Here is an 18,899-nt window from a genome sequence, read left to right as displayed (position 1 = left end):
TACCCAGGAGAGCTCATCTTCTCTGTTGTACATTGATGACATAACTGTGAAGAGGCTCTTACCTGGCCATATGGGCCTTGTCTAGTAATGAAGTTTCTCCTGAGGTTAGAAGCGGTGCGGGTTCCTCCTATTTGTCTTGTGTTCTTCTTAGCCTTTTAGTTTAAAAAAACACCAACCAAACACACACAAAACCAACAAAAATATTTTTCTAGTGTTCTCTCTTAAAAAAGACATCAGAGTCATGTGGGTGAGTTTTCCCTCCGCGATCTGGTAGCTCTGGTTGTGTCAAAGGGACAGAAAGCTTTGAAATCCAAACTAGATTATTTCTGCATCCAAATGGACGTAATTTCATGGAAGCCATTGGAAATACCCAAATTAATTCTGACTGAGAATGTATGCAAATATACCCATCCCTTGTCCAAGCCCGTGCTATTATGAAGGAGGTGGCAGAAGAAGGTAGCAGCCAGTCCCAGTAAGGATGTGCCGTAGTCTCTCCTCGCCCTGCAGCTCGCTCAAGATCCACTTTGGCTCTTATTGTCCTTGAAACTTCTTTCTGGTCTTAAACCAGTGATCGCTGAGGACGGCGACAGGCCCTCAGTCAGCGATGCCTGTTTAATGCTAAGCGACACTAACAAAAAAGGGGTTGTTTTTTTGTGTGTAGATCAAACAGATGGCAGGTGGCTCAGGAGGGAAAAAACACCTCCAAAGCCACTAACATTAGCTGCTGTTGCAGCGAAAGCCGTATCTGTCTGCACTCATTATCTTTAATCTGCCAGCACAAAATAACATTGAACTGGAGAGATAGGGACTGGGCCCGTTCCACTGGGGAACAGCAGCTATTATGTCTAATCTGTGTTGCACGCCAGGTCAGGCTTATGGAGATGGTTGAGATAATGGAACACAGAGCTTTGAAATGCCCTCTGGTTCTTTTTCTTTTTTTTTTTTTTTCCTTTCTTTTTTAAATTTTTATTTCCAAGAAGATTAAACTGAGAGAATTTTAAAGCATTTAAAAGAACGATGCATATATAATACAAGTAAATAGATGCAGTAGCGGTGTTCTGGTGGTCTGGGGATGGAAAGGAGGCAATATTGTGAGCATGGATAGCATCTTTTATTAGACCAAATGATACAGCTGGGGAAAAAGGGCTTTTAAGCACACAAATCCTTCTTTTTGGGCAGTAAATACTGATTGTCAATATAGTTGGTTTTTTGACAATGACTCACTTTTAGTGCACATTGCCACCTTTCTGTTTGCTGTGCGCAGACGCTACGGCGATGATTAGGCTCGCTCAGAAGTGAATGGGAATAACTGTATTTTTATATTTCTTTCAATACCTGTCCTTCCTTGGAAAGACATGGTCATTAGTCACTCATAGAAGCGTGAGTGGAACATTATGAGGTCGGAAGCGCTATTTTTAATATATGTGTTTATGTATAGATACACACGTATGTGCGCGCACACACATGGGTGTTTGGATATGTGCACACGTGCACAGCTGTTCATTTAAACCACCATTACACCCTTGGCACAACATCGCTACTGGCGTTCACGGAAGGTTGACAAGCCGTTGTGTCTTTTGGTGGTGCAGATTTAAGAAAGAGGGGGTCTCCAGAACACCTCTCTTTCCCAGCGCTGTCTGCTCCTCCCTCATCTCTGCAGGTCACATCTCAAAGGATGCCCAGAAGTAGCATTATTTTATTGTTTGTTTTGCCTTTTTGAAAGATTTTATAGGATTAGCGTGTGTTCAGGCTGGAAGCTCCAGACTCCATTAGACAGGAGACGTTGGCTGGTGGGTGGAAGCAGGAATATTGGACAAGAATGTGGGGATTTGTTTACGTGCAACTGATACTGTGTGGTCCCGGGTAAGTCACTCATTGCGCTTTCTCCGTGCCACTGTTTATACATCTGCAATGGTGGGTTAATTATCTGTTGCGCCTCACAAGTCTGTCAGGATAAAAGTCTTGCGACCTAGGGTCTGAGGCCATGTGACGTTACATTTGATATTACATTTTTACTTCTTTTTACCAAAAAACCCAAAAACCCAACCAAAACCACCACCAAAAAAATCCCCTCCTACTAGTCAGTTGTGGGAATTTTACGTGATGCTGCAGTATGACTGCAAACAAATTTCAGACCAAGTATTCTGGCCGAAGATTGCATTTGATATAGTGACGCTGGCAGGATGCTTTCCTACAATTACGAATACAAATATTTTGTTTGCTTTTGCCTTTTTTTTTTTTTTTTTTTTTTAAAGCTTGACACAGTGCACAATTAATTCCCTAAATAGATACCGCTGCCGGTCCCACGGGTGGCTCATCACTTGTACTGATACTGACTGGGGACAATACGGGACTGTATCCCGTTTCTATACGGGGAGCACGCAGTCTTCAAACTTCCTTACTTTTTCTAGTGCCCATTTCAGTCACTAAAGAAATTTGACGAAGCTTGAAATTTTAGCCATAAAAGAAGGCCCATGTGAAAACTCTGACTCCAAATAGTATTATCCAAGTGTGAAATCGCTACCCTTTGTTTCATGAATTCCAGGGTACAACACGCCTTGGTAGTAAATCTAGACAACTGAATATTAGAGTAGAAGAAAATGTGAAGAGACTCTCTTATCATCCTTCTTGATTAAATGAATTACATTATTATTGGCTCTATCTCAGCAGGTTTTTTTCACAGCAATGGCAGCAATTACCATCTCTTCTTTCTATGCCATTTTTACAAATTTGGCTGAATTTTTTGGTTTTGTTGGTATTCTTCAACTTCAGTGAATGTAGTAGACGAGTTGTTTAATTTAAATGAATGTTAAAAGAACACACAAAAATAACTTCAAATGAAGGGTCTGGTGTGAATAACTTTGCAATATGAGAGACTATTTCCTCAAGTAGCATCACTATTATAAGCTTTATTTTTGTGAATGCCTTGCAGATGCGAACAAGCCGATTCCTTTTAATGATTATATTGATGATAGTGCAGCCCAGTATTCATAATGGGCTAGGTTTTGAATTTCTGAAATAGCCAAGCATATTCCAGAAGATGACATCGCAGAACAATCTCTCTTTTTTATTTTTTCTTTTTTTTTTTATGCATAGGAACGTTTATTGAAAACTAACCTTAACTTCAGCATATTGTATTCTGCATGGAGCTGTTCCAAAGCCTAATGGGAATAGTAGCAATCTTTAATTGATTTTAATGGGTTTCGAATCAGTTCTTAAATAGACAGAAAATTGCAGAACAGTACGCTGGGTCCTGTACGTACATCCTCGGTGCCGGTGGAACTCAGTTCATTATGTTTTGTAGATTAGTTTCAGAGCTTCTGATTAAAGGTGCTATTGAAGATATTAAGGGTGACATTTTAGAGCATGGGAAGTAGGTAACTCAGTTCTCAGGAATATATTGCCACCTTTCTGAACCCGGAAAACTTTCGGAGCTTGGAAACTGTCGACTCGGAATGCCTGAACGTGGGATTACAGGATTGCGGGAGGAGCCCGCAGAGGAAACGTTCACCGCTGTGGCCAGAGGAAAGCGTGGTTGTAGATGCCGCGTAGGCGGAGAACAGCGAGTCTCGGTGTCAGGCTTTATGGGATTTATCCATTTCGTTCTTGTAAATTTTAGTAGAATTCAAATAGATATAAAACTTTTTTAGAAATTTAATGTGGTTTTGTTGAATTTTTATTTTTACAAAATCCCTTTTATACAAGTTCCTGGGAGGGCAGGAGGCACACTGTAAAAAGGATCTCATCTGCTGTTTAATTTCACAGTTTTTTAAGAATAAGCACTACAGAGTACTGATAGATTTTTATAGGATATTTCTAGCTTCCATCCCTATTACATTTCCTGAAATTTTCCATTATTTTGTTTCTTATTGTCTATGTGGCAGAATTCAGGTTTTTATTTAGATACCTTTAGGAAAGAGAAAATAACATTGTTGATGCCGCTTTTCTGTCTCAGTTTGCGTCACTAAAATCAGCTTGGCCCTAAAACAAGCATATGCACATTCAACAGCTAATCTGAATTCCAAATGTGGGTGTCAGGCAAGACATCAAACCCTCTCCCATCCCAGTACCCTGGGAGATCGCTCCATGCTGTCAGAATAAAGGCGATGAACCTTCATGGATATATACAAATATATTTAAATTGGCCTAACTGGATTTAACGGGGTCATAAGTTAACTAGAAAACCAGATGATAAAGAAGCTCGTGTTAAGTATCTGTAGCCTGGATTCTGTGACTTAACTTAAAAAAGAGGCTCTTAAAAAAAAATAAAAATAATCTGGCTGGTATCAGGGCTGCCGCGTTTAAATAACATCCAGGGAAGCGGGTCTGAGGGTGCGTTTCCAGTGAACATTTCCAGCGGGCAGGCCTGGCGTTCGATGGCCGAAGTTCTGTCTGATTTCGGTAGCTTGTTTCAGAGCTCTGCAGCAGAAAGTCACTGTGTGAGGTCTCTGTGATGCTTGCCGAGGGTATGAACTGGTATGCTGACGATGCTCTTACGGTCCTAAGGACATCTTCTTAAAAGCATTGGCGTTGTAAATAAGAGAAAAGAAGCTGAATTGGTTGTTGGTCGCTATAATTATTGTACGGTTGACTCTGTTCATATGCACCCGCTGCCTTTTATTCACCTCTCTGCAGCGTTAATTCTTGTGGATTGGTCAGGTAGAATTTGGGTTAAATTTTCATGGGTTTGGATAGCCTTTTCAGAAGTGCTGAATCTCTTTAATTCCACAGAATAGGTGCGAGAATGGACATGCAGTGTCCAGCTCCGTCTCGTTTGCTACCTCCCACGTGCCTTCAGCCTGAGATGACACAGCTATTAGAATACGCGCATCTTTTCCATCCTTACTTTGTTTGCTCTTTTTGTCCTTCATTCTTTGAATTAAAATAGCTATTAATAAGGACACCTCTACCCTTTGGTAATATCTTATTTCCTGTAGCCTATCAAGCCTATCTAACTATTCCGCAAGTAATGTGTTCATTTGGGCTAGGAATGAGAAGTTTCTGTTCTCTGTCGGGTGAACCGCAAAACCTGCTCACAATAATCTGCTAAAAAATGCACTGCAAGATCAGGCTATGCTAATTGCCACTTATTTTTGTTCCCCGGGAGAAAATATTATTGGAAATAATATATGGCTGATAATATATTTATGTGTTAAATATTAAAATTAAATGAAAACCTATGAAATCTTTATATGATACGTTTAAGAAAGTTTAGTACCAAAATTGGTCCAGAGGGAGTACTAAGCTGCAGAAGCATTGTTTCTTTTAAGCTTTAATAAGTCATGTGAGGGGATCACTGTGAGGTTACGAAGAAATGATATTCCTTTTCATACCCTACCATTATAGCGAAGATTTCACCTTGTCAGGGTAGCAAAGTGCCCCGACCAGATGTTGAATGCTTTATGGGAAGCTCTGACTCAGCTTTTCCCCTCCGCATTCGTGCGCATCCTGCATCCAGGACTTGAGTCGTGTCTAAATACATGGTTAGATTTGTGGGCAAGCGCTTCCTCCGTCCATCCTCACGTTGTGCTTCCAGCGGCACAAAAAGGAAAGAAGAGCAGGGGAAGGAGAGGTCTAACAGCGCTCAGAGTGAGCTCGGTCGCACAGGAACAGGCTGTGATTTGGAATGTTGATTATTCCGCACTTGGGCTTCCGTGCTGAATAGAGAACTCATCATTTAAAAGATTACCTTGTAGATGATGATAAGAGCACATTTTCTTCCTCTACAGACAACATTTGTGCGGTGGCGACCATTATGGTGGGTGCTTTTATCAGCAGTTTAAAGTGGAGCTGTCAAAAACTTTAAAAAGCTTCTATTAAAGTAATGTGGATTTATCTGTCTGAGACCTGCGAAATTCATGGAGGAATCCAGTTTTGGCCTCCTTTTCTAATAAGCGTGTGCAGCTGCACATGAGGGCAGGCAGCTCCCCAGCCTTCTAGGAAGTCAGGCATTTGGTTAGTAGCCCAGACTTGAGAATCCCTGGAGAGCTCTCTGGAGAGCGGAGCTTATGGACATTTGGAAACCAGTCCTTCCCTGCCCTTTATGGGGACAGCAGCGTTACTTGGCTGTGCTGAGGTGGCATGGAGTAGCTCAGCACTGGGAACGTGAGAGCCCTGCTTCTGTTGCCCTGCAGCATGCACGTGTGTGCAGCTGATTGCAGTGTTTGCGCATTTGGCTGAATATTAAAAATTTAAATGTAGCTGTTAGTTTTACTGTATCATCTTTCAGTTTATTGGTGCTGAAGTTGTTATATACTGTTGGGAGTTTTAATGCTCTGCTTTTGTTTTCTTTTTTAATGTAATTCCAACGTATGACACTGAAAACTTTCTTTTATCCAGCTGGGCATATTCAACTGGTGTATTGGTTGCTGCTATGGAAGCAGCGCCTTAGCTGATGCTGGCTGGAAGCAGCAGCTCTGAAGCTTTAGAGGGGCAGAGTCCCAGGAGATCCGTGTTGCTGCCTACCTGGTAGCCAGAATAAGAGTTATTAGAATAGTCTGGCTATTTCCTCCTTATTGCCATTGTCCACTTTTTTTTCCTTCCCTCTAGCACTTCTTTTTGGAGAAGTACTCCTCCTTTCCCTTGGCTGGAATCTCACTGCTGTGTATTACAAAATTGTCAGTCTTAACAAGTTGCAAATGGTTGACCCTGTTCAAGATGGACACAGAGCTGTGACTGCAGCTGAAGTGCTTTTGTGGGCCAAAAAGGCCAGATCCTTCTCACCGAGCTTATTTTGAGTTAGTGCCCGACCGCAATCTTAGGGGTCATAACGTATAACCAGAGGGCTGGAGCCCCTCTGCTGTGAGGACAGGCTGAGAGAGTTGGGGCTGTTCAGCCTGGAGAAGAGAAGGCTCCGGGGAGACCTTAGAGCCCCTTCCAGTCCCTAAAGGGGCTACAGGAAGGATGGGGAGGGACTCTGGATCAGGGAGTGTAGTGATAGGACACGGGGTAACAGCCTCAAACTGGAAGAGGGGAGATTTAGATGAGATATCAGGAAGAAATTCTTTGCTGTGAGGGTGGTGAGACACTGGCCCAGGTTGCCCAGAGAAGCTGTGGCTTCCCCATCCCTGGAGGGGCTCAAGGCCAGGTTGGACGGGGCTTGGGGCAACCTGGGCTGGTGGGAGGTGTCCTCGCCCAGGGCAGGGGGGTTTGGAACTAGGTGATGTTTAAGGTCCCTTCCAACCCCAACTATTCTGTGATTCTGTACCATGGGAAGTTATCATCTTCTGAGCAAAGTTGAATTACTTTTACTCTTTTGAGAATTATTGTGGGAATGCAGATGGTTTGGCCAAACTTTAGGGTGGGTAATTGGATGCCTGTTACTCAGAATTCCCACAGGAATGTCATTGAGACACAGGATCATTGGCTTTTTGCTCCAATGAAGAGGCAAACTGTTACGAGAGCATCTTAGTGCTGATGGTAGTGGGTATGGAAGGAAAGCCCTTGATGTGCCTTGCAGCGCTTCACTGGCTAATGCAGAGAAGTTGATCTCTGAAAATGCCCTAAAGGCAATCTGGAAAATTCTGCTTGTAGGTAAAAACAAAACATGAGGAAAAGAGCATAACCTGAAATACAAAGATGTGGCAGAAAAGAAAGGAAACGAGACTGTAGCAGTCTGTGTGCCAGACAGGGGTCAACTAGGAATCCTGCATTTCTGGAGGGTCTAAAAGATCAAAATATTGGGATCAAAATATCAGAAAGCGAGACCCAGAGTAATCATCTGATAAGGAAACAATTTTTCAATGTGATAATCTTCAGTCCAGAGTAATCTCTGAAACTAGCCACGCTCTTGGCCACTTGACCACTTCCTTTGAGAGTGGCCGCTCGACCACTGCCAAATAACTGGGACTGTGAGAAATGAGTGAGGCTGAAGGATGATGGTCACCGAGTCACACAGGGAGAGCGCATGGAGACGCACGTCCTGTGGCACTTGGTGGGAGCAGGGGCATCGAGGACAAAAATGCCAAGAAAGCAGTCAGTCGCTCATCCTGAGTTTCAGCAGAGCAGGTGTGTTAGGGTGAACAATGAGCGCAGCGCCAGCTCAGATTCTTGGTTCATAGAAAAGGAGACAGTATTCGAGCAGGAGATTAATGGGGTTTTAACTTGAACACAAGTGGGACGTCTCTTACATTTCAGTTGAATGCTCATGAACGTACCGTTGTGCTTCCAGGGACGCTTCCATTTATTCCAAAAGAATAAACATTAAAAGTAAGATTTCAGGTCATTAAAAGAGTGAGTTATCCCTATGGAAGGAAGAAGTGCCTTATGGCTAAGTCGGAAAGTGAAAATGTGAAGGAATACAGGCAGAAGAGTGGCTGTTAGGAGGTTCTCTGTGTATCAAAACTCTTCTCATGATGTAAAAGAGTGTCTATACTGGTGGAGCATGTATTAGAACCCTCAAGGGAGAAACAGAGAATGTCTTCAAAGGTAAATAAGTTCTCTGATGATTAGGGAAAGAGTTCGGTTACCTGGCAATTCCTGTCCCCGGGGCACGTCTCTGCAGACAGACAAGTATGTAAGGGGGGGCACCAAGAGAGCGAGAGTCGGCCTTTGGACGCTTTGGGAGGTAAGAAGGGGGAACCCTTGGCCTCTGTCTAGGCTGAAAGGAGATTTATATATATTTATACATATAAATTTATGTGTATACATGAAGGAAACACTTTCTGTAAACAGAAAAGACAAGTGTTTGGGATTGTATAAAATAGAAACCAAGCATTTTTAGGTTAGAAAGCATGTGGCAAATGCCCATAAAAATGTCAGCTACAATTTTGCACGGTGCTGACAAACCAAATGACAGACTTTCCCAGTAGATCGTTACTGCCAGAGAGAAGGGTCAGAATAAGAATCTGCAGATAGTCTGTTAGTAAGCAGTGCCCAACATGGCAAGCTAAAAGTTTCTATTGCTAAGCTGAGGGGAGAGCTTGGATTAAACAGGCTTTTGCTTACAGCTCCCACTACATCCTCGGTGATGATACTTAACGTGTTGCTGGGAAGCCTGTTTATCTTTATAGAAATCATAAAATAGATACTGGAGAAGATCTACAGTACTTTATTAAGGCCTCTAATGAACTGTAGAATTGAGGAAAGTTTTCCAAAACGTTGATGGGATGTCATTAGAGGCTGCAATCTGTACATCTGGTGGGTGCTCCTGCTGCATTAGCAAACGTTAGTAGCATCCTGCGCGAGGATGACTTCGGTACTAAGTAATTCATAAATTGGTCTTGTAAAAATTAGTTGGTTTTGTGTCGAGCAGTGGGAGCCAAATGATTTCCAAGTGATTCGCTGACCGCCTCGTCGTTAACAGTGAGTGTGCCAGATACCCGCAGACCTGAAAAAACAGCAAATTCAAAAGCACGAGCTGGGTTTTGTTTCACTCCAGCTTGAAAGTGCCAGAAATTCACTTCCCACAGCAGCATTGATGAGCTATTGCTATGCTAGAAATTTTTCAGACCAATCTTTCTGCAACAATGAGCCTGTGAAAGCCGGGAGAATGATACACTGCTGGCTGTTTCCCATCTTTTAATCGATCTCCCCTGTCTAACTAAACAAAGGACCGGGCTCACACAGGCAGGTGAGGGCAGCACATGTGAATATCCTGACAAAAAGTAAAATGACTACAGCGGTATCTTTCTTTGTCAAATGGGTGAGCGGTGTTAAGCAGACAGTAAACCTGCCTCGGCTGTAGCAGCATTGAACTTAGGGCTTTGTTAACTGCCTGAGGGAAAAAAAAAATAAGCAGAGTGCATTTGAATACCTTGCAACCTCCTCCAGCCTGAAATAGTAAGCTAGAAATAACAAGATCATCGTTACATATCATAGAATCACAGAATTGCCGAGGTTGGAAGGGACCTCGGATCAGCTAGTCCAACCATCAACCTAACTCTGACAAAAACCATCACTAAACCATATCTCTAAGCACTATGTCTACCCGTCATAGAGGCCAAAAGCTTAGCGGGAATTGAAAAGGATTAATGTTTCATAGAGTTGGAAAGAATATGAAGAGTTGTTGTTTTTGTTTCCTGAAACAAAAGGGAATTGGGAGAGCTGTAAAGCCACCTGCTGAGTATATAACCCAGCCTTGCGGTGATGGCAGGTAGGAGGAGACTTGCCATCAGGAATTAATGTTACAGAACTCTTCGTCACAGGATATATCTCAAAAAGAGGTGTGAGGGAGGGCCAAAAAAAGTTACTTTCTTAGAAGAATTGAGAATCTTTCTGTTCTAAACTGGTTCTGGCACCCTGAAACTATTGCGAAAGGGATCTGATGCCATTGCCACCTGCTAATGCTCTCCTCTACCGTGATCACTGCTTGACCCAAGCAAACAATTCATGTTTCAACTTGGTGGCTGAAAAAGGAAGCACCTACTTTCTAATATTCAGTACGTTATAAATTCATTATAGACTGGATATTTTATTATTTAGTCTTTTTCCCAAAGTGTGACATGATTGAAATCTATTCTGACTTTCATCAAGGTGTACCTTGATTAAGTCAACTAAATCAACAGAGCAAGAGTTCGACATCTTGCCCGCATAGTAACATATGTGGCCACTGTTACTGGGTGCCAAGAACGGTCTTTGCTGTGATGCCCTCGCGGTGTTTTTCTTACGTTGTCTTTTCCTTTTATTGTTGGAAATATTCTTGATATTTAAGGCTCTTGGGGTCTAATCTTACCTTCCTCTCTCCCTCCTAGTGTCTATCAACTTGTTGTCAAGGAGGAGAAGCTGCAGAAAGCACGGAGAGCTGCAGACATCATTGAATGCTTCTCTGTCCCAGTGAGCTACAAGAACGCTTCCAGTCTTGACTCCCCACACTACTTTGCAGCCGAGCTGAAACCCATCAACCTGCCCGTCACACAGCCTTTCACAGTGGGTGACAACAAAACCTACAACGGCTACTGGAACGCTCCACTTTCTCCCCTGAAAAGCTACAGCATTTACTTCCAGGCTCTTAGCAAGGCAAATGGAGTAAGTACAGAGAAAATTAAAGTTGTATCTGTACATATGACCACCTCTGTCTCTCCTCCCCGTCTTTCTCCTTCCTTCTCCATCGGATGCCACTTTAACTGTTCCTCATTGCTACCCCCTTCCAGAAATTTGATGAAAATTAAACATGCCAGTAGTTTTCTTTCACTTAAGTCTCTGATGCCCAGATCCAGTGAGAAACCTGTTGGGGAGCCAGAACTATGTAAAGACACACGTTGGCATGTGATTTGCAAAATTAATTGCTTACAATTTGTTTTGGTTTTTTTTTCCTTACATATGCATGAATGTCAGAGTAGGGGCTATTGTGCTTTTAAAAGATGTAACTGCAGTATCGTGATAGTCTCCAGTTCACAGTGCTTGCGGTTTTGGAGAAGGCATTAGGAGATGAGAACTACCCAAAAGCTATGGCGCTGGATTGCATTGTAGTTTGCATTCGGTCACATCATAATGGAGTATTTATGGTTGGAATTTTCAGCTTGAGGAACTCATACTGCAGGGGGGGACTATGCGCATGTCTGTCTTACTCCTTTTGAATACCCTGGGCTATATTTTTACATTAACTTACTCTGTGATATCAAGTTTAAAATGAAGACAGCGCAGGAAACACAGTCTGCACTATTCTCAGACTCAAATGACGTACACATAATGCCCCAGCAGATCCCGTCACAGGAAAAGTGAAGGTCTGTTTTTCCCTCTTCTGTTCTTCTATTCCAGCCTAGAATAGTTCATGACCTGCTCTTTTACCTTCCCTGTTTCAGGTCTGTTCAGCTAACAGCGTGCAGGCTAGATGCAGTCTAAGCAGTCATTTGCCTTCCTCCCCTTTGACTGCCCTAATTGTTTTTTGTTATCACGTAACATGATACAATTTGACACTCTGGCTTCAGGAAGAGTCTTAGAGCATTAACATGGCATCAAGAAGTTGGGTAGCCGAGTGTGTTATTAACACAGTTGCCGGTGCTTTCGTGAATCTGACTTTAACATAGGTAAATTCTCTAAGACATCACCTCTGAAAGAGCAAAATTAGAAAAATCAATCAAAGGTGAATGGTGTAGGCTTTGGTCTCCACTTGGGATAGTGTCTTTTATACCCAAAATGCAGCTGCACGTCACAGAGGACCATACATCGTTCAACAGCCTGGCAATGCCAATTCATGTTCACAACATATCTTGGTGTTTTACTGCCTTCGTTCATCACCATTCTCCTGCAGAGATTCCGCTGTGTGCCTGACAAGCACAAATCTCTTCAACACTGTTTTTCACCTTGGTTTCCTTTCTGGTCGGTAGAGTTTCCTTCCAGTAGTGCTCAGTTAATTCAATTTTGGATTTGCCTTTATAAAGGAAATTGTGAAATATATGTATATGTCTCTCAGTGCCTAGTTAGTTCCCCCTTGTGTGATAGTTAATTGCCAGTGAATGGATCCCCAGGGAAGAAAAAACTTTATTTGCTTAAGTACAATATAATATGCCCTAAATGGGTTGTATGAATGGAAGTGTAGGCTTCGCTTGGCGTTCTGGATTAAGGCAGCGCTAATGTGTGGTTCCTGCTTTTTCTGGATCTCTGTAGCTGACAGGTTGCATCACACTCTCTACATATGAGGTGATAAGGACTCAAAAAAGGATGACTTGCGTGGGCTGTCCTAATGGGGACACAGGACTCTAAAGGACTTTTTAAGCTTAATTAATTAAAAGAATCTGTATGCAACAAGGCCCAGTTTGTGAAAGCGTGAGAAGTATCCTGCCAGACAAAACAAATTCCTATTTGAGTAAGAAACTGCCTCTTGTTTTAATAATTTCTATTGGTGCGGTATGTGCTTATATATCCTGGAAGTGCAGTGCTATGGGAAAAAATATAGAGGAAATATCCAAGAGTGGAATATGGATCTTCAAAGAAGTAACCGTTATAGTTTTTGTTTGTGGATAAAATCCTTAAGCCCCACACTTCAAACATTAGGGTTTGATTTTCATCCCGTCTTTTGCAGCTGTAAATTATAAGTTTTGTTTACAGGTATAATTTGTATTTAAGATTTCTATGTTTTCACTTATGTCTATAACCCGAGCAGCTTTGACTGGGCTTCGTAAAGCCTACGAATAATTACGGCTGCAATGTGGCGCTTTTGATAATGCCCATCTGCAAAAAATCTGGAACAGTAACAATTTAGCTCAATTAAAATATAGCCTTATGTTCCCTTGCACATGAAAAACTTAACATTGCCACTCATTTTTTTAATTAGGATATTCTATAGTTTCATTAATCACTGACAGTTGTGGAATGATGAAACTTCTTTCCACACCTGGAACCTGCAATGAGAAACCTTTCTGCAGTGAACCAGAACATCTTCCTTTGGAAATGTGGGGCTCTGGGGAGAGCTTAATTTGAAGAAACGTTCTGTATTTGGTCAAAAAAACTTGATGAGGAGGAGGTAGAAGTGCTGTAGGAGTTCTGCATTGTTTCAGCTCCTCTGTACGTGGAGGGTTGTGCGCGTTTGGTGTTCTCGTCTGCTCTGCAACCATTAGCCACGATTGTTACAGTGAAAGGAATGTAATTAACAGCTGGATGCAAAACAAGTGTGGCAAATTGCTGCGAAACCAGATCGCGAGCTTTTCTGCCTTCTCTTGTGCAATGTTGTACTTGTTGTTTGAGAGTTTGAATGAGATCGCTGTCGCTGGCTGAATTCTTTTCTGTGACCAGTTGCATGACGTTTGGTCAATGTGGTGCTGCTTCCAGACAGGGGTCTAAATAGAACATGCGTGAAACAGAATGGTTTTCAGCTTCGTTATACAAAACGCTTCCAAATTGTGTGAATTTCCGTCATAGGGACTGCTGAAAGCCAGATGCTGAGCTGAAATGTGTCAGAGTTTGAAGTAAGGCAGGGCAGGGGGTGGGAAGAGAAAAAGGAACCAGAAGCTGCAGGCTTTGGAACTGCGGGGGTGAGAAGCACCGTTAGTTACTGTTTAATTGTTACAAGCAGTTAGCAGAAGAGGTGACACAGGAAGAACGGACAACTGGCTTCGCTCTGCTCTGGTAGGATCTCTACACACGCCGTCGCAGCCATCCAGGTAGCGAGCTGATGGTTGCTGGTTGTCGCAGTGCCACCAGCTGCAGATGGCTGCCTGACAGGGCATGACGTTCTCCTTGTCTGAGAACCCCCCCTGAGCTCAACCCCCTTAAAACACCAGCTCTTGCAGCATTAATCCCTCGGAAAGGTGAGGCCAGGGTGGCAACACCGTGACACTCCTTATACTCTCCTATCCTTACACTGACTTAATCATTGAAGGTAAATGTTGGAGTTTTTATTGTCCCCAAGTTCTTTATCTGGGTCGTTGAAGGTGACAGTCTCTGGTTAGTGATCTAGTAACACCCTCGGATGGGGAGGATTCTTTGACTGCTGTGTGAAACCTGCCGGAATTTTTGAGCAGCTGAGAAACCAGAGCTTCCTAAAAATCCTTCCTGCACTTGCGTCTTACCTCATCGAGTTAAAATGAAACCTGTAATGGCCCGGTTGCTATCAATAACTCTTGGCCATTTTTCCTCTAAATGGGAGATGAGGCAGGAGCCTTTGTAACGCGGCGGGAGTCATGTGGGGGGGTGCTGCCAGCAGCCTGGTGGTCCAACAGGTGAATGATGTTTTCAGGCCCGAATTGTGAAAAGTAGCACCACAGGAATCGATGCGAATATTATTTTTGAGGGAATGATAGACTCTACAGAGATTTTTATTGATTTTTTTTTCCTCTCTAATGACTTGTACTACATGCACAATCAGGCAGTTCATTATTATCAGGGGACTTCAGGCTGGATTTCTACATGCTGACAGGTCTACTCACCGTGCACAACATTCTTCTTCTGGGACATTTTGGAGGTGTGGATAGAGCTGCCAGCAGAGAGGTGGCATTCATCCCTGTGGAGATGGCCCATGAAAAAAACAGCGAGGTTCTCGGCGCGAGCTGTGTTCTGAAAAATGAAGTGGCACCAAGGTGCCTGCATTGCTTCTGTGAACTCTTAAACAGCTTTGAGGAGCTGTGTGTTCAGTAGGATTTCAGGTGTACGGTTTTCTCCACTTAGGTTTACTCCTTCTTAATCTCATGTTGGAGCTGCTGGGGCAGAAATAAAGCAGCTGTGGAAGCACTGCACTCTTCGTAAGCGCCTGTTCCTACATCTGGTTGGCCATCTTGGGCCAGGGTATGTAGATCTGAGCGTTTTCTGGGTAGTAAATAAAATCCTCCTGCGGTCTGCCTCCCGTTTGAGAGGTTGAGAGGTGTGGGTATTCAGTGATTAACTTGCAATACCGTTGCAATAACTTTCTATTGTAAATAATAAAAGCCCTAACCACATTGTTAGACCTCCCTTGTCCAAATTACACGGATACTAAAAATAGCTGATAACTGGAAAGCAATATTAGGTTTTGCTTGGTCTGTCTGAGAACTAGGACCTTAAGCCGGCAATAGAAATTACAAGTGAGTCCATTGACCCTGCACAGACATAGGCACGTGATTAATTTTAAAGACAGAAACTGGTTAGCTTCAGTGGGATAAAAAAGAGACACACGATCTAAAGCTTCCCTGAACATAGGCAAAATTTGTTAAGGACGAAAAAAATAATTCCTTAAGATGTTTGGCAGACAGAACCACAGCTTCTATCCTGTGTGAAGCAGGTCGCCAACGAACACGGTCAGTGTGTAGCTCTGGGACGTGGGGAACTAAAGTGGAAACTGAGGCCAAGTGGGAGAGTGGTCATTTCTTGTCTTGTCTGTGCACCAGCAGAAGGTCAAATTGCCGGTCCCCAGTTGGGGCTGCCTGATGAAACCGTGCCTGTTGCAGGGCAGCCCCGAACTGTCTGGGGACAGCAGGTCTCACTGCTGCTGGCAGGTGGTTCTTCAGACAAGGCATGCGCTGTCTAACAACTGCAAAGTCATAATAATAGTAAAGGAAAGCAAAAATGGCGGGTGTGAAAACAGATGGATGAAAAAACTCTGCCGCTTTTATTGTTGTTTGTAGTCTGTAAACAGCAAGCTGTCATTTTAAAGGAAAAGAAAAAAAAAATCATTTGCCCTTTTAGGTTGTGAAGATGCAGCTGTCGCATAAACATATGTCCTGCTGCCCTCATAGCCCTTTTCTGCAGAAAATTGTTCCCATACAAACACTAAAGAGACAGAGGCAGAACTTGTTATCATCCAGTGTACTTCAGTGAAATGTGCGTTCAGGAACGTAAATAATTAGTAGACAGCATCAGCTCCCTTGCTTTGAAAAAGAAACAAATGGTATTAAAAGAATGTTTAAAAAGAATCTGATAATTCAGAGGGATGCTAAAACAAGCTCATGGTGTGTAGTTGCAGGTCTGTGTGCATGAGCTGTGTTGGTGGAGAGGGGCTTCCACAGCTCCTCAGCACAATCTGGGTTCTCTTCAGAGGGTCTCCAGCTCATTCTGACCGTAGATCTGGGTCTGCTTTCCAGGAACAGACTGCCAGTGCTCTGAAATATGGTCCTTGTGTGGTCTGTGTCCATGGCGCACGGACTTAAGAATTTAGCTGGGGTTCAGCCTTGAGTGAGGGTACATCGTAATCATGTTTTATTCATATGGAAGTTACAGAAAACAAACTTACAGCTCTGGAGTCCTCAGCACAAGAAGGACATAGACCTGTTGGCATGGGTCCAGAGGAGGGCCATAAGGATGAGCAGAGGGCTGGAGCACCTCTGGTACGTGGACAGGCTGAGAGGGTTGGGGCTGTTCAGCCTGGAGAAGAGAAGGCTCCGGGGAGAACTTAGAGGCCCTTCCAGTCCCTAAAGGGGCTCCAGGAGAGATGGGGAGGGACTCTGGATCAGGGAGTAGAGCGATAGGATGAGGGGTGATGGTTTTAAACTGAAAGAGGGGAGATTTAGATGAGATATCAGGAAGAAATTCTTTGCTGTGAGGCTGATGAGCCCCTGGCCCAGGTTGCCCAGAGAAGCTGTGGCTGCCCCATCCCTGGAGGGGTTCAAGGCCAGGTTGGACGGGGCTTGGAGCAACCTGGTCTGGTGGGAGGTGTCCCTGCCCAGGGCAGGGGGGTGGAACTGGATGGTCTTTAAGGTCTCTTCTAACCTGAACCATTTTATGATTCTATGTTCTAGTAAACATGTAGGTGGGCGTAATACACAGTTAGCTTTCTGGATACGGTGCATGGTGGAAAATGAAAGTTGAATGAAAATGAAAGAGCTGTAGGACGTATTCATGCAGTGCGTTCCTATTCCAGGATCTTGATTAAAATATGCCTACATTGTTCTCTTAGTGTTTGGATATAAAACGTCTGCTGTAACCTGGCAGTGATCTAGAGCCAAAAAGTAGCGCTACTGCGATCTTACGTTAAGTTACTCCTGTCACTTCAGCCATAATACAAACCAGGTACCTTATACTGAACAGGTAGGATCTTGGGTCATCATTACGATTATTGTAGACATAAGGCCTTTTAAAACTTCTGTGGTATCACAGCATTTGAAAGAACATTCAGAAACAACACAGAGACTGAAATTTGGGGAAATATTTTTGCTTTTCTAAACCTTTTTTTAATTATCCCTTTATTTCATTATTTTTCTTGTAGTTGCCTTAAGCCATCGGGATAGATAATTGAGAATTACCAGCGTAAATTACCTCACATAAACCTGAGAATTACCTGCTTTACTGTTGGCTAAAGAGAAGCATCTTTACTGTGGGAAGGAAAGTACCTTGTCTGAATCCAAAGCAGTATTATTCAGAAAACAAACGCGATCATGGGAAAATCGTTCTACTGCTTTTTTTGGAAAAAAACCAACCAAACAAACAAGAAAACTGTATTTATTATTTATTTATTCTGCTTCTTGGTACAAAAGTTCATACAAACTCACAATTCTCAGCATCAATCAAAGAAAAATAGAGGAAATCGAAAGGGATTTCATTTTTATGGGACACCAAAGAGATGAGCAGTGGGTTGATCAATGAGGTGATGAATGGAAATCGATGGAATAATCAGCCCTTATCAGAATATGGACTGAATTCAGGTCTTTAAACTTAAGCAACCCTAGTAGCTGGACGTCTGGTGTCTGTGCAGGTTTCTTTTATGTTTTTGTTCTCAGAAGACGCAACTTGAAATGAAGTTCTGAAGTCCAGATGCCTTGTTCCTCTGTTGATTGATCGCCCTTGCTTTTGGCAGTGCCAGATCATGGTCTTCTAATAACTGTGATTGTCTGTGCTAAATGCAGCAATTAGTAGATGTAGATGCAAACAGAAGACACTGCATCCTGTCTTCTCAAATTACCCTGTGGGAGGGTAATGTGCAGGAATATGCACGTGTTCAAATGAGATCAGTTACAGCGTCATTAACAAGATTTTGGGGTTTGTTTTCTCACCTCTTCTTTTCTCAACATTGACTAATTTCTCCAGCTTTTTGTTGCACTTTGGAGCTGGCAGAGAGCAATACATACACAAGAAAATTTTCCACAACGAAATGTGAGCAAGTGTCCGCCTACTTTTAGGCTGCAAAAATGCTATCTTGATATTTTTTATTTATTTTATTTTTCATCGCTGATTTTCCAGGTCACCTTGTCTTAGATTGTAAACTACGTCAGGATCTATCTGTCTTATAATTCCCGGCATTATGTGCTGAGGCCGTGCTCTGAAAATAAAGCTGTGGGTTTCCTGCTTCATATATCATCACTAGTAATAAAGATTTTGGATTTCCAGAATAGCTGGCGATTTGAGCTGATTATACAGGAGGCGGAGATGAATGGGGAGCTCTGGTGTTCAGCTGTGTTGACTTTGCAGTGCCGACAGTTGTCCAGGTTGTGTGGGGGAGTTGAGTTTTGAGGGAGAAGAGGGGTCAGTGCACCAGAGGGAGATGGCTCTGGTTTACTGGGATAAACAGTGCTTCAGTCCCACACTGGGGGCTGTGTGGCTGGGAAAGGATGTCCTTA

At 43.0% G+C, this 18,899-nt stretch overlaps 1 protein-coding gene across 8 annotated transcripts in view; it reads left to right on the top strand.

Moving 5' to 3' along the window:
- Positions 1–18,899, top strand: part of PTPRT (protein tyrosine phosphatase receptor type T) — a 469,438-nt gene that overhangs the window by 355,050 nt on the left and 95,489 nt on the right. For all 8 annotated transcript variants that reach the window (XM_063349659.1, XM_063349657.1, XM_063349655.1 and 5 more), the window contains exon 12: positions 10,692–10,965. In XM_063349659.1, coding sequence (XP_063205729.1) covers positions 10,692–10,965 — 274 coding nt within the window. The remainder of the gene's footprint in view (positions 1–10,691; positions 10,966–18,899) is intronic.

This window comes from Chroicocephalus ridibundus, chromosome 12 (genome assembly GCF_963924245.1).
Source record: "Chroicocephalus ridibundus chromosome 12, bChrRid1.1, whole genome shotgun sequence".
Lineage (NCBI taxonomy): Eukaryota > Metazoa > Chordata > Aves > Charadriiformes > Laridae > Chroicocephalus > Chroicocephalus ridibundus.
This window is presented reverse-complemented; position numbering and strand designations above follow the sequence as displayed.